The sequence below is a fragment of the Halyomorpha halys genome, unplaced genomic scaffold (assembly GCF_000696795.3).
Source record: "Halyomorpha halys isolate HHAL.00 unplaced genomic scaffold, Hhal_1.1 Scaffold24.1, whole genome shotgun sequence".
Taxonomy (NCBI): domain Eukaryota; kingdom Metazoa; phylum Arthropoda; class Insecta; order Hemiptera; family Pentatomidae; genus Halyomorpha; species Halyomorpha halys.
This window is the reverse complement of record NW_027107648.1, coordinates 2,150,923-2,167,070: the sequence shown is the minus strand read 5'-3', so window position 1 is coordinate 2,167,070 and position 16,148 is coordinate 2,150,923. Positions and strand designations below refer to the sequence as shown.

The following is a 16,148-nucleotide window of genomic DNA, read 5'->3' as shown; positions in this document are numbered from 1 at the left end:
TTACTCAGACGTTGGTAGTCAAAAAATGGTTACAGAAATTAGGAATTGGGTATGGGGAGGTCAAAATTGAAGTTCAAATTTCAGGACAGTCTGCAATCCAGTATGGTTCTTGGTGTGACATCCACTCTTCACTATCCTGTTGCAGGATTGACAAGCTCTTGATCTGATGATATTGCATCTCTTCTCACCTCATCTGCCCATCTTAGTATTGTTCTAGTAAAGTATTGACATCCCTACAAACTGAGAGGTCAGAAGTAGGTAGTAGAAAAGTAGTTATAGAAATTGTAGAGGAAGGATGGTGAAGGCCAGAATTGGAGTCCTAATATATTCTATAATAAACATGTTTATGTATTGTATAGAATATGCATGTATTCTATAGTTTAGTATAGAATATATATGTATTCTATAATAAACATGTTTATGTATTGTATAAAATATACATGTATTCTATAATTTTTATATAGAATACATTTGTATATTAGTATATTGTATAAATGCAAACATTTTTTGCTGACCGCACCCCCCGACCATCTTCTCCAATCAATTAATTATTAATATCAATGGGTTTGGAAAGCAGATTTTTAATTTCACTTTTTAATCCATCCATACTATAAATCAATAAAATAAAACAAGTGACAACTGTTTTACAACTCTCTTGACAATTCATGTAAGCTAATTACAATTAAATTTAAGTGTAACAATTCAAACATTTTAGTTCCTTATAAGAGTACGATTTCCATTTATTTATATAACTTTCAACTTGTTATTATTATATAAATCTGTATCCCCCCTCACCTTTTAGGCGAAGCTATAAGAAAGCTGTTTAGTTTTTCCTCCAAAATGTTTAAACTTTCCAATTTAGAGAGTATCGAGTATCTGACATTTTTATTATTAAAATTAATATTTTACTCAACTGCATTTCAACAATAATTAATTATAAATAGTAATACCATATATTCAAAAGTATCAGCAAAGATAAAAAAAATTGTGGGGGCCTTGGGACTGGCCATTAGAAGCAGAAGTTCTAAAAATGATATTATGTATTACAATTTTATTAATATTGATATTTATTTGATAATTAAAAGAAACAATAATTAAAAAATAAGGTTGGATATTTATATGACTTAGGTTGGCATTTTGACCTCGCATTCTAAATTTTAACAGGGTTGCACAAAGGGCTGGAAATTCAAAATTTGTTAAATCTCTAGCCCTTTGTACAACCCTGATGAACAAAAAACAAAATTTGAGTTCAAATCCATATCAACTCTAAATAAATAGCTAAAACTAATTTTTAATTGTTGTTTCTCTTACTTCCATCTCCTTGATTTAACAAACAGTCAACCATCTACATATAAATAAAAATTTACTTTGAATTCATAAAAAATATGATTTTATTACAACTAGCTACAATGCCAAATTATTTGTTAATATTTAAATATTAAAATTGAGTGCTTACTAGCAAAAAATGCACTACTCAAATAAAATAATAAATAAATAAAAATAGAAAATGAGTTAGATGCACCTACTGTGTAACTGATTCTGTTAAAAACACCACAGGCTATACTGAATAAGCTGCAGAATATAGGGCTAGTTGGAAAAAACAAAAAATCAGGAATGTTTCAAGCAAGAACTTTGCTTGCCAAAAGTGCTTCATACAGCTGCACCAGGAAAATGAGGTAAAGAAGCACTATTGCTATTATTTTTCATTGGCATAGTATATTTTTATCTGGATCCCAAAGGATTTTCCCTTAGAGTGTATAATTTGTATCACTCATTTAGTTCTGATAACATTCCGTATGCCCACAGAGTATTGAAAAAAAAAATAGGCATTACTGAATGAAGATATGATAAAATATTTTTTTTATTATAGAATACAAATGTATCCTAATCATCCTAATCATCCATTTTACCGACCACAAAATTACAATACCCAACACCCCAAAACGGATTCTCAGAACACGGTCTCCATGTGAACAATTAGTAATTTACAAAGACCAAGACCTCCAAATTTTGCATCTCCTTACGAACTAACACATTCCGAAGAAGAATCACCAACAAATAATGAACCTGTTGCCGATAATCAATCTGACGACAGACTGACCACATTAGAAAAAACAATGAAGGATATGACCGAAAAATTTGACTATTTCTTAGGAATAGTCTACAACAACGAAAACCCCCCGAATTCAAATTAAATCTATTAGTCAAGACCTTGCCCTATTTTGAAGACGATGATAAACAGAAATGGCTTGTAGATACGGGAGCTAATGAAAATTATATTCACCCTAAAGCAATACCCAAAAATATACAGACATGGTACGATCCCTTTACTATCATCACACGAGCCCCAATTAAACCATTTCAAAAACAACAAACAGATGTACTACATTTTGACGGAAAACTTATATTTACAATGATAGACTGCTTTTCAAAAAAATTATACGGTAATATAACTCGAACCACCTCTGCTAATTAAATCATGAATTCCTTAGAAATTTATTTAAGCAGCTTCCTTTGCCCTAACATCATACAATTTGACAACGGACCTGAATTCAAAAATGGACTCATAGAAATTTTTCTCAAATATAACAACATTGATACACACTTTATCACATAACCACTCGGACTCAAATGGACTCATTAACAGAGCACATTCGACGCTAATCGAAATTTTAAATATTATTAAGACAGAAAAGGAATTTATCTATTTACAAACTATTAAGATTAGGACTGATAGCATACAATAACACAATAGTAAGCAACTTAAAATCAACTCCCAACGAAATCACCTTTGGTGCTCAAAACAACAAACCAACGCAAGAACTAATTCTAGAACAAAAAGTTAAACAATATCATGACGAACAGCAACTAATACACAAAGCAATACAAGAAATTATTGAAAAGGAAAAGGAGAACAGGACAGAAAAATTAAACAAAACGCAAGAAAATATACAAATACCGGACGGAGAAGTTTTCGTAAGAGACGAAATATAAGAAAGGTAATTATTCCCAAAAAAACAAACTAGTAACCATTAATAAAAAACGATTTAAAGTCCATCCTGACGACTTGCATTCTGTTGCAGATGCTGACACAAACATTAGCCATCTGCACAGCCTTACTAGTCGTGATAATAACACGGACTGATTCATTGGCAATAACTGACTTATCTAAAGGACCTGGAATCATTCCTATTAAGCTTCCATCAGCATACCTGCCTTAGCAACACTACACCTTTGTTCATATAATGAACGTAGAAACTTTAGATGTAGAACTGACGAACATTTTTGTCATTATTAATTCAACTTATAACTTAAACAAAACAAACTATGCAAAATCACTTTTTAAATATTATCACTTTCTTAGGAATAAATTAGATCATTTATTTTTGAACAATGATCGACATAAACGAGGACTCATCAACGGATTAGGCAGCGCTATTTCATGGTTAACCGGAAACATGGACGCAAACGACAAAGAGTACTATGATAAAGCCATACACACCTTAACACAAGACAAAACTCCTTTCATATGGAAACAAACATTAGAAACCAACTTATAGTCAATAAAAAACTAATATAGGAATTCAATCATGATATTTCTATTATACAAATTAACAACAACAAGATTAAACAACTATTCCCGAATCTATTATTCACTCAAATAGAATTAAATCAACAGTACAACAATATTTTTCTTAATTTAGTATAGATAAATAACAAACTCAATGACATCGAAAACTCTTTAGAATTTTGTAAATTAAATATCATTCATTCTAGTATCCTGGAATTTAAAGATTTAAAGAACTTACAAAGAACACACAATATCACATTTATCACTAAAGATATAGAAGCACTTTGGCAATTAAGTCAAGTTCATTGTTCTATAAAATATAATGTAATCTAGTACTTTGTAAAATTACCATTACAAACCCAACCTTTAGAAGCTTATTTTTTGTTATCTTACCCAGTCACTAATAATGGTATCTTAGAAACCATTTATGTACATCCTTCGCTAATCCTTAAAAATTCGCAATACGATCTACTCACTGCAGATTGTAAAGACATTAAAGAAACTTTCTATTGTACAAACAAAACTTATGTAAATAATACATGTATCCAACAGATATTCTCTAATGCTAACCTTTTAGATTGTAAGACTATTATTATTCATAGTAAACCTTTTGTACATTATATCCCTTTAATAGATTTTTATTTAACTTTCCTCTTGATACCAAAAGTAATATAAACATTAGAAATGGATTCTAAATTCTCAGTAATAGAATTTATATCATATAAAATCATTAACTTAATTTTAATACCTATTTTCGTCATCGAAGTTAAATAATAAAACCATCAGAAAATGAAGGATTGCAGACTCCAGCATTAATGAAGGTATATAGGAGGTAGCAGTCAGGCCATCTGGGCAGTCAGTCAACCAGTACGCTTCCCGTTTATTTCTTGCAAATTAATTATTGTAGTGTTTTGTATTGTTTAATTAAATAAATTGTTTTTAAAAAGTGAACTTAAACAATTTATTACATAACTTCGATGCCAACGAAGTCACAAAAGTTGACAAGAAAAAGTGATAAAACAAACGATTCTCATTCCTCTTTGGCATGAGCAAGTCGAGTTAGCTGAGGTTACCTCACGTGGTTGTCATTGTGTCGAGTGTCAGTTGTGTTTCAAATTTGTTTAGCTTAAATTTGCGACTTCAAGATGAAAAACAAACCTCATCGCCATAAGGAAAGCAATGTATTTAAAGTGAGTAGAATATTATTTTTCTCACCAGTTGTCATTTATTTGTAATTATTTGCATTTTAATCAAATATTATGATTTATAGTGAATTTAGAACTAGTTACCCCCAGTTCCAGTTGATTTGGTTATTGATTATTGCCATTATAGTCATATTAATTAATTTCACACTGAAATTAATTTATTTCATAAAGAATAATATTGTTTTTTATTGGATATTTCAATTTATCTTCAGATTTTAAATACGCGACCAGAAAATACTTCAGGATTTTGGTTCTTAATAATAGAGTACAGTTATGGAAGTTTAAGATTTATTTTAGATAATTTAATTTACCCCTTACAGTCTTCAAAAGATCCCTGTCAATTGTAGAGGTCCTGGAAGGTGTATCTGATGGCTAAGCTGAATTATATTAATTTTCTGGTTGACTTTTAGTGTCACATTACTGAACTTCCATTCTACTCTAATTTCCGAAACACTGACTCAAGTCAATAGTAAACCTGTAATGAGGTGTAAATAGTTGACCGTAAATTAATATGAGGAGAAGATAAATAAGTTCTGTTTATTTGGGAATTTTTGCTGGCCGCACCCCCGACCACCTTCTCACAAAAAGATATTGTTATAACTAAATAGTTAAAGTTAAAAGTTTGAATATTTATTAAACCTGGTTTATTACTCTATATTTTAATAGCAAAATTATCAGCCTCTTAACTGAGGTTTTTAACAGTCTTACATTTTTCCTAGTCTTCACGTTAACATAAATTCATGGGACAAGTTATAGTTAAACCTGTTTATTTTAGTTTTTCTTTTTACGATTGTGAAGATTTCCATTTTTAGATTTTTAAAAGGAATGCGTCATTTTTTTTTTAGCTATTTAACTTCTCGCCCTAGTTCAGATTTTTATGATTAAGAATATTTCAGTTTTTACCTCCTCGCTTTCCACCTTCATTAACAGCTCCAAACTAATAATTCTGTGTATTATTATCATTTATTTATTTTTTGGACAATGCTATTTATTTGTTAAATAAAGCATTAAGAAACTTTAAATCTCTTGAATTTCAGCAATGCCTACATTCGAATGCATTATTAGTATATATATTTTTTTTCATGAACCAGCCAGCAAGAACCACATGAATATCATTTTCGATTTGTCCTAACACCTTCCGCCTTCCTTCTACTCCAATACCCTTTCATTCTCCTAGACTGTTCCTCCTGCTCTTCCTCAGTCCATTTTCTCCCTTGTCTCTCCTTCTTTCCCATAAGAACCCCAACCTCTTTTAGTCTAATCGGTTCCTCTTTCACCTCTTACTGCAGACTTTGTTATAAATTTCCTCATTTAGTCTCTCATTTTTCATTCTGACCATGTGCCCGTAAAATCTGTCTCCTGGTCCTGATGACTGTTTCCAGGTCTTCCAAATTCATCTATATTTCCTCATCAGATTTTCTCCTTTACCCCTCTTGCGTTATTTTGGGTCCTTGAATCCTCCTCAGAATTTTCCCGTCAATTAGTATGTTTATTACATACAGCTGATATAGAGCATTATATCTTCATACAAACCAATGTGGTTCCTCAGTGACGATCAAAATCTCTTATTTTATCTTTGTGTTTTAGTTTATTCCATTTTCTGAAAGGATTGGTAAAGTGAAAATTGATGTGGTTCATCAAATTAAGCACAAATATGAATTAGATATATGCCAGACATCAACCCACTTATTTCAAGCTTATGAAAAATGGATTTCATTGAACAGTTCTCAAAGCTTCACAGAACTGCGAAAAGAAATTACGTATGATATTAAGATCTTACCTCAACTCTTAGTTCGGAAGGAAGAACTGGTGAATATTCTTGAAAAGCACCTTGCTTCGAAAAACCCACTGAATTTGCAGCCTACATTAGAGTAAGTCATTATTTTATTTATAGGTGAAAATTCCTCATATTTTATTGTATTTTTTAAAATTAATTTTCTTTTTTTTTTTTTTTTTTTTTGCAGCTTTGTCGTTGCCTTGGCTAATGATCTAAGGCAGGAGTTTTTTCCTTATTTCTCTTCCATTTACAAACTCTTAGTAGATTTGCTTAATTCGAAAGATGCAGACCAACTTGAATCAGTTTTTCAGTGTCTTGCATATCTTTTTAAGCTACTATGGAGGTACCTGATTAATGAATTGCCATCTGTGTTTGAGTCTCTGGTTCCACTCCTCGATAAGTCAAAACCGACTTATATTAATAACTTTGCTGCCCAAAGTTTCGCATTTGTGGCAAGGAAAGTCAAAGATCATTCTAAACTCATCAAGCTAATAATTCGTACTCTGAAAGAGAAACCTGAAGTAAGTATGAGTTAGTATTATATTATATTATATTATGGATATTAATTCAATAACAATTATGTTCAATTAACAGTTAATATTTTATTAGATTGGCAAATAAATAAATTAGTAAATACTTTGCCTTATAAAAAGTTGCTTTAACTTACAACGTTATAATGTAAAAAACTTATAGGCTACTGTTTATATAAATCTTTCAAGTAATTAATTTAATGTTATATAATATACTTTTATGTTATTTCCAACTATTAGCCCATGGATAGGTCATATAAGTTTCTTTTTCACACAAATTTCACGTATAATGGTTTTTCAGGATGGATAGTGATATAATCCAAAAATTATATTTAAAAAGTATTAAAATAAAACGATCAGACTAACATTTTAGTAGTTAAAAGTATAGTCAGTCAGTCTGACTTGTTTCAATACAGTACTAATATCGAAGCACAATGTGGGTTATTGAAAAAAAATCTTCATATTTTATGTAGTATATATATACACATACATATTACAATATTATAGATTGTCAAATTGTCTAAAAGAATAAGAAAAACCACATATACAGCGAATTTATCTTTTACCATTTATGTTACTATAGTTACTGTCTTATCGCTTCATCTATATATTAATTGATATCAAAGTTTTAGTAGTGTTCAATTAATGTGTATACATCCTCAAATATAGCAATAGCGAAGCATTGTTGGGTCTGCTAGTTTATAATAAAATAGAATCTCAAGTAACAGTATGCTAAACAGTTTTGTTACTCTTATTTTGTTTGCTCTAGGCTGTCGAGGGATTTGGACGGCTAATGTTCGAGATAGTTCATGGTATACATGGCCAATGGCATAGCTGTGGAGAGAAGATATTTACTAGCCTTATTTCAGCCCTTAAGGATCCATCATACCCTCATGATATCCTCTACGAGCTCCTGTCGCATACTTTGGCTCATCTCGTTCCTTTCCTCACTGTCACGGAACATAATAAGCTTCTTTGGAAGATTCTTCAGGTTTTTATTGCATCTTGACTTAGCTTTTTTTATTTTAGTCACATCTGATGAAGTTATACTATCATTTGAATTATGCATATTTAACTGATACTTTATAATTTAAAAAGGTTTTTTAATCAAAATTATTGAGAAAAAAATCTGAGGACTAAATTATTTAAAGTTAATTATGTTAATTTCTATTTCATAATTTCAATTTTTTATTTTATTTATAACTGTTTTATTTTATATATATATTCTGTATATATTCTCCACATTTTTACTCTTTCAATTGGCCATTTTAAAACTTTACTGTTCCATATTCCAGTCACCTTATTAAAATTGTGTTTTCATAAATAATATTCTTGGAAATATAGTTAAACAGATAATCGAATTCCCGGGTGTTCAAATTATAATATTTTATTGACTTAATGTGATTGATAAGAAGGTTAATTAAAAAAAAAAAAAAACAGTACATTTTATATACATTGTTTAAAATAATAAGAAATATTGAATAAACAAACATTTTATATACATAATTTGTTTGCTGTAGGCAAAAAAACCAGCAGCAGTTTCATAGAAAGACTTGAAAACATGATTTCTAGAATATGAATTGGACTAGTAGTTTCAGAAACATTTCGTTCATACAATACCAGCTTGCTCTGTTTTTCTATTCATTATTTTCAAGAATAATACATAAAAAATATAATCATTAAAAATAAAATAATGTTATGTATTCTTTTTTAAAATAAATTGTGTATAAATTAAAAAAACACCCAATTAAAAAAAAAAAATTGGCTCCTCAGAACCCCGGATAATGGGGGTCATACTGGGAAAAAAAATAACAAATACTTTCAGGAGTAGTATTTATGAAAACATAATTTTAATAATGTAACGGGGGTGTAGAAGAAAAGTTTTATATATATAAAATTAATAATATATATATATATATTATATCTATGCACTATGTATTATGTCTATGTTGTTGTTTTAAATTCTCTTCTTTTTTTCTTTTACAGACAACATTGTCGGACTTATGCAAGGAGTTACAGGATGACCCGAACGAAAGGACCCTCGCCAATGCCGAACAGGCACTGTTTATGATTCAACAGGCAGTGGAATACAAAAAGTGTTTTGCACTAATAGAACCCGCAGCATTATTGAAGCAGCTACTTGAACTGATCCAGACGGAAAAGCTAACGGATCATATCTGTTCTATAATTTCTTACATATTGCTGAACGCCTCAAAATTACCACAAGAGTTATCCAGTAGTACTATTATAGGGGTAAGAATTGTTAGCATTTGTTGTGTTCTAGTTTAATTGGACTAATGGTAAATTTTTTTATTAATCTTTCTTTTTAGTTATAAATGAAGTTTACAGAATAAAAAAAAATTATTATTTTTTTTTAAATAAGCAACAACGGTTTCCGATAGATTTTTGGATGGAAGAGAGGATGATAAAGTTAAAACATTAAAAAATTTAACATAAATTGCTGTTAAATTATAATTATAGTGTAGTAAATTGTTAAGAATAGGTGATTCCAAGATAAACTTTGCTCTAAGCATTTGGGAAATAGTGAATTACCTCGCTTTTCGTCTTCAAATATTATCAAAGAAACCATAGGCAACAGTTATTTTTAAATCAGATAAATACCTCCCAATAAGTAGTTCATAAAAACATATGATTTTTTACTGATTTTTAATATAATTTATATCTATTTATTTTTATAATTTTCTATCTATCTATATATATATATTTTTTAATACTTCATTTGAATATCTCTTAAAAAATTAATAATGATGAGAAGATAGTTGACCGTGGATAATATATACGAGGAGAAGATGGTTGGGGGGTGCGGTCAGAATACCTATTCTGACTGCATCCCCCAACCTTCTTCTCATATAAAAAATTAATAACTGAATCGTAATTTTAGTCTTTAGAAAAAATCACATCGAACTTTTGCATGATAATTAATGAGTTTTATTATCTCTTTTTTTTTATTAGGTTTAATTTCTTATTGATATATGTATATGTAAATATTTTTTTATTGTGGGTAGGCATTGGGTAGTTTAGAGGGAAAGGCTCTGCTCGAATTTGCCCTCCAAATTAGAACTTATGCTGGCTTCGAAGGTATCGTGCTCCCACGGATGCTGAATTACTGCCTTGAAAACGTTGATCCACTCGTTGCGTTGCAGTACATCGCTCGCCTTGCCATCAGTAAGGCACCCCCGGCAGAGGACAGTCGTCAGCTCCTGGTCTACCGTCCTTACTCCATCAACTTTTCCTCGACCAGGTAATTAATTTATCTTCCTTAGTATTTGCTTTTAATTTGAATAATTTGTTTTTTTATTCTGTTCTATTTTATTAAAATATTTCCTCGATTCTGAGAAATACTGGAGTCACTATTAAATCTTTTATTTTAGAAAGAAAATAAATGCCAAAAATAGGTTCTTTGTAATGTTGAAAATCTGTTAACAGCCATGACAAAGTTGTTTATATTATACATATTATTATTGTATTAACATACATTATTTTTTATAATATTGACTAAACAAAAGAAATCTTGTTGGATAGTGTTTTTTGCAGAGATGTTTTTTTTTTTTGTTTATTTATATTTTTATGATTATTTTGTTAATGAAAGCAAAAAATTAATAAAAATAAAATGAAATACTTTGTGAGGAGAAGATGGTTGGGAGTGCGGTCAGTGAAGAACACAAATAAGTAAAAACTTATTTTATTCGTGACAACATTTCAGCCAGAATTTCATGCCTTCATCAGGGCTAAGAACAAAAAGCAAGATAACAACCAATGAATAAAAGCATATATAGAATGATTGGAAAATAAAAAAATTACTATCATTATGGATACATAAATAGTGTTGACAATCATGAATAGTTTAAGTATATAAGAAGTTAAAGGCTGTATGATTAAATTAAGTAAGAGGACAGAACAAGTTAAAAATTCATACGAAAATCTAGTTAGTGAATATAGGTACAAAAAAAAAAATTATTAAAAATAAATTAATGAAAGAAGTGTGAAATAAAACATAAGTACAGGTAATAGATATGTAGGTAAAATAACAGGATCAAAGAAATAAAAATATAAAGTTATGTAATGCAAAAGAAACAAATAAATATGAATATTTTAATTCTATGCTAATAATTTAAATTAAATTTATGGGAAAAATAGAGAAATAAAATGTGTAATTAATGAAATAAATATAAATATCTTTAATTTCTCACTTCTTTCATTACTTCGTTTTCAATATTTTCATTTTGTACATTCATCTTATTATATACTTAACTGTTCATGTTTGTCAACACTATTTATTTATCCATAATGTTAGTTATTTTCTAATCATTCTATTTATCCTTTTATTCATTGGTTTCTATCTTGTTTTTTGTTCTTAGCCCTGATGAAGTCTAGAAATTCTGGCTAAAAGGTTGGCATTAATAAATAGGTTTTTACTTATTTGTGTTCTTTACTGAAGAACCTAACCCCCATCTTCTCATAAATATTATCCATGGTCAACAATCTTCTCATCATTGAGAATAATTCCTGTTATTGGATATTATTATTCATACTATTGAGTAGTTCCAACACCAAAGCTTTAAATGCCTTAAGCAGCAGTAAATAATTAAATTTGTAGTAAAATAATTAATTTAAAATTTTTAATATGCTCTTAATTTTCAGAAAAGGGAATCCAGCTTTATTCGGCACTTTTTACCTTTCTCTTTTGAAAGATAGAACCATTCAAGAGCATTTAGAACATTTTGATGATTGCATAATGATCCTTCTCGTCCTGCCTCATTTGCTCCCTTTGCAGAAAGCTGAAGCTGTAGCCGTTATTGTTTCACTTATGGAAACGGCTTGTGTCGAATTAGATTCAAACAAAAAAGAAAACTCACGTAAAGTTTTATATCTGATGTGTGCTGCTTTGGAAGCCATAATGTGCTTGAAACCCGAGACATGTATTACCAAGTTGGTGCCGCCTGAGAAGATATTACCATCTTTGATTAAACATGGGGAGAGCAGTGAAAATATTTTTGCTCTCCGAGCATTAGACTTCTACATCAGCCTTGATGAACTGAATCTAGTTCTACCATTTGCTGATGAGTTGAAGAAAAGCTTATATCCTCTGCTTCGGTCACCATATCAAATGGTAAGACTTAGATTATTTCTTCTTTATAACATGATTTGTTATATTAATGTACCATGTAGGTTTATATTACTAGTTTATCCATTCGAGAACCCTTGCATTAGATATGTTTCCTTCTTGTCTTTAATTCTAATTATTAGCCATATTATACTCTCGTATAAACAATATTACATTATCAAAAAAATCTATTCAACACACACAATTGGTTAAGTTTCACACTGTATAACTAATCCATTATAACGTAATAAGTAATTACGATGCTTCACTACCACAGTAAGGTTTCAACTATCCTTAAACTCATTAATCCTGAATTGCATTGTTGCATTGAGACCTATCCAGGCCACACATGAATTAATGTGTTTTAGGCAGGTTACGAATTTTTTGGGGGAACCCGCAGGCATGAAAATTAAAAATCTATTGAGCCATTTGGAAAAAAAAAAAAAAAGTTTCATATTCAGAAACAGGTAGAGTAAACACATTTTTTCAATATTTTAAGCTCAAATTGTCAGAAAGTAACAGATGTTTTGAAATAAGCAACTCATTGAAAAACTTGAAGTTCATTGTTTACATTTGAAAGGTACACTCTTAAGCTATTTTTCTACATAATCGCCATTCAAATTGAGACATTTACCATACCATGACACAAGTTTTTCTGTACCCTCTCTGTAGAAATCTGCCACCTGCGATTTCAACCACTGGTTTACACCGGCATTCAGTTCTGCGTCAGTATTTTTTCACAGAGAGCGAAGTGAGGAATGCACAGTCCTCACGCTACAACACCTGGATATGGACTGAATGTAGGAACGTTCGGATACCAAGATGGCAGCTCTACCCTTACCCATCGTTACAATAGGCCAAAACGTCTGTTACTTTCTGGACAGCCCTAAATACAAATATATTATTATATATCTTGTATATAATAGAATATAATCTAATATAGTATGGCAGAGTATTACTTATGGTAATTGTTTTTCTCATTCCAAAAAGCCTTTAACTATGAATTTTTTTTAGTAATTTAAAAAAGAAAATGTATTTGCTTGAAATTTTCACCTCATTTGGGCAATTATTTACTTTTTTTTGAAAATAAAAAATCACAATACCTTCAGCTATTTAATTTCAATTTTTTGCAGGTGCGTTCGCATATAACCCATATTTTTTATGAAGTGGAAAAGTCAAAAGGGTTGAATAACCTAATGTCGTCGGTTCTGGAAACTTGTTGGTCTGCTGAGTGTGTTCCGCCTATTCTATCAAAATACAGACATCGATTGAAGATACTAAGGAAGTTAGATTGCTCTTCAAGTGATACACTTCAAAATGCTGTGGAAAAAGGAATCGTAGATGGGAGGATTCCATTGAGGTATCTGCTTGGCCACTTGTTTATTAACTTCAGGCTACTCTGGGAACCAGTCTCTTCAATCATTGTTGACTACAGTTGTGTAATGGAGCCTGAAAAGTTTTGGGAGATCTATCGAGAGCAAATGGACTGGGTGGCTAAGGAGATTCAGGAATGTAAACTACAGAGCAAGCAGGAACCTCTTTTTGTTTGTAAGGGCTTTTTCCTCTATATTTGATTTGTTGTAAAGTTTAGAAAAAAATTGTCAGATGATGTTACATAAATTTTTTTTAGCATCTGCTTAAAATAAAGTCAGAGGGGTATAAGTGAAATTTTAAGTTTAGAATGCCTCAACTGTTAAAAGGGAAAGTGCACTAAGTCACCTCCCCAATAATTCGCCGATTTGTTAGCTATTTTAAAAAGTTTTATCAACCTCAAAAATTGTATTGTTTTACTTATGCAAGGATTTAAGTCATTCTTGATGTCTAAATCACAACAAAATAAAATTTAGACAATATTACTTCACAATTAACTTTCATCAAACTTCATTTCAATATTTAGTTTCTCGCAGGAAGTTGGCAGTTAATAATTCATCTCAATTCTGATAAAACTATCTGTTTCTCAAAATTAAGATTAATGAACTTACACCACTCTGATTTTGCTAAACAAGCTTTCTGTTTAGTATGAATCAAAAGGGACTTTACTCAAGATTTTTATTGTTCAGTTTCTCATATCAAGCGACTGTCAGACTGATAGTGTAAGAGTCTTCATGATTAAATCACTTAAATGATTTATCACCTCATGATTAAATCACTCCGGCTTTTGCATGGCGACTGTCATTGTGACTCTAACTAATTCCTTACCACTTCAATCCATAAGGGCCACATGGCCTGCCCAGTACCAATTCTCACAATTTTTCCAACATCAGGCTCACAGATTAACAAGTAGCTTCCCTGTTCGAGCGTCTTCTCCAAGCTAAATCTGTCTGAGTATCTTTCTCTAAATGTTGGGAGATTCTTTTCATTTGACTTCAAAAAGTACCCAAGTTTCCGAGGCCTAGATCACCACTGGTCGAATTAACATATTATACAATCTAGTTTTCGTGGATCTTGATAGTGAGCTACTACCTAAGTGCCGACGCAGTCCGAAATAACACCTATTGGCTACTACTATCTACTTAATTTATAGCTATGAATATTTCCAAGTTTGTTTATTAATGTTAACTTTATGTATAAAGTTGTTATATCGTTTTGTTTTTTCAGCCCTTATGGAGGCCTGAAATTCAGGTCCAACCATCTTTTCCTCATATTTTTGGTTATTATTTGTTCTTACTATTTTTCTTAATATACTTTATTTCTTTGTCCCTTTTTGGTATATTATTTATTACTACCAACCTTAAACTCTATTTTATTATTTTATCTTGTTTCATTACATATTTTCGGCTGGTAAGCTGACAATGTTTTCTACTCATTTTAATTTAATAAGAAAGTAAAAACCGTTACAATAAAGATAATTTTTTCTTTTATTATTAGTGATTTCTTTCTCTGTACAACCACATACTCTTCAAAAGTATTATATCCGATTTTCTGATCATTAAGTATTTATATCAGTGTAGTTTTATAGGTTTAGAAGAAATATAGTATTTTGTTGTAAAATATTTTTGAGATTTCAGTTGATTTGGATATTTTAGGTACCATTGAATCCAAAAACATAATTTTTAAACAATGTTGGCAAATTGTTCTTGCCGTTGTTCTTTATTTCTGAAGATTAATTGGCCGCCTAAATTATTAAATAATTTCTAATAAAACTTAATTGATATTAAGTGATTAGTTCAGAGTTGAATGGTTAAAGAGTTTTTGAAAAACTGTTTACAATATCAAGATAAAGGTTAGTTAGTACAATCCATAGTATATTATGTTCATACAGTTTGGCAAAAATTAGCTACAGTTGAAAATAATTGCTAAAATTGCCGTGGATACGATATTTATTTATCAATGGTTCATTCATGAATAAGGGTCGTAAACTTTCAAATATAGACACAGTTTTTTTTTAAAGTCTGTAAATATTTATTGCATGTTTTGAAAGCACTTGATTTTATTTTCCCAGTTAATTTTAAGTTTTTTTTTTTTTTTAAGGTGAGGACTTGCAAGAAATGTTTACAAGTCTTAATGATGTGAAAGAGAAACCAGATTATATTAAATACAGAATAATGCTTTGGAATATGTTGAAAAAATTCCCGGACACTATTTACGAAGCTAAAAGTAAAGATATCGTAATTCGTTTCTTAGATTTTATCGAGTAAGTATATTTTCAGTAGTTATATTATGGTAGCAATGTCTTTATTTATACATATACTGGCTGACCTCGTGCGGTAATTCCATACAAATCATAGCACAGTAGAATATATTGTAATAATTTTAAAAAATATTAAAAATTTAAAATAAAAAGAATCTTTACTCGATTTATAACTTTCTTCAAATATAAGAGATAATTGGGTTCTAATTTAAGAACTTTAATATCAAATAGATAATATAATTTTATTATACAAAAAGAGAGACTCTTAATCTCAGGGCGGGTTACTAGCAATCAGAATACAAGCACTTT

General features: G+C 30.0%; 1 protein-coding gene across 1 annotated transcript in view; it reads left to right on the top strand.

The window, feature by feature from the left end:
* Positions 1 to 4,633: 4,633 nt before the first annotated feature.
* The window catches only part of LOC106682497 (small subunit processome component 20 homolog), a gene marked incomplete in the record, with an annotated part of 46,758 nt that continues 35,243 nt past the window's right edge, over positions 4,634 to 16,148 (top strand). The window contains 9 exon segments of the mRNA XM_067046031.1: positions 4,634 to 4,761; positions 6,364 to 6,647; positions 6,741 to 7,074; positions 7,853 to 8,074; positions 9,070 to 9,336; positions 10,110 to 10,345; positions 11,746 to 12,214; positions 13,342 to 13,756; positions 15,680 to 15,842. Coding sequence (XP_066902132.1) covers positions 4,717 to 4,761; positions 6,364 to 6,647; positions 6,741 to 7,074; positions 7,853 to 8,074; positions 9,070 to 9,336; positions 10,110 to 10,345; positions 11,746 to 12,214; positions 13,342 to 13,756; positions 15,680 to 15,842 — 2,435 coding nt within the window.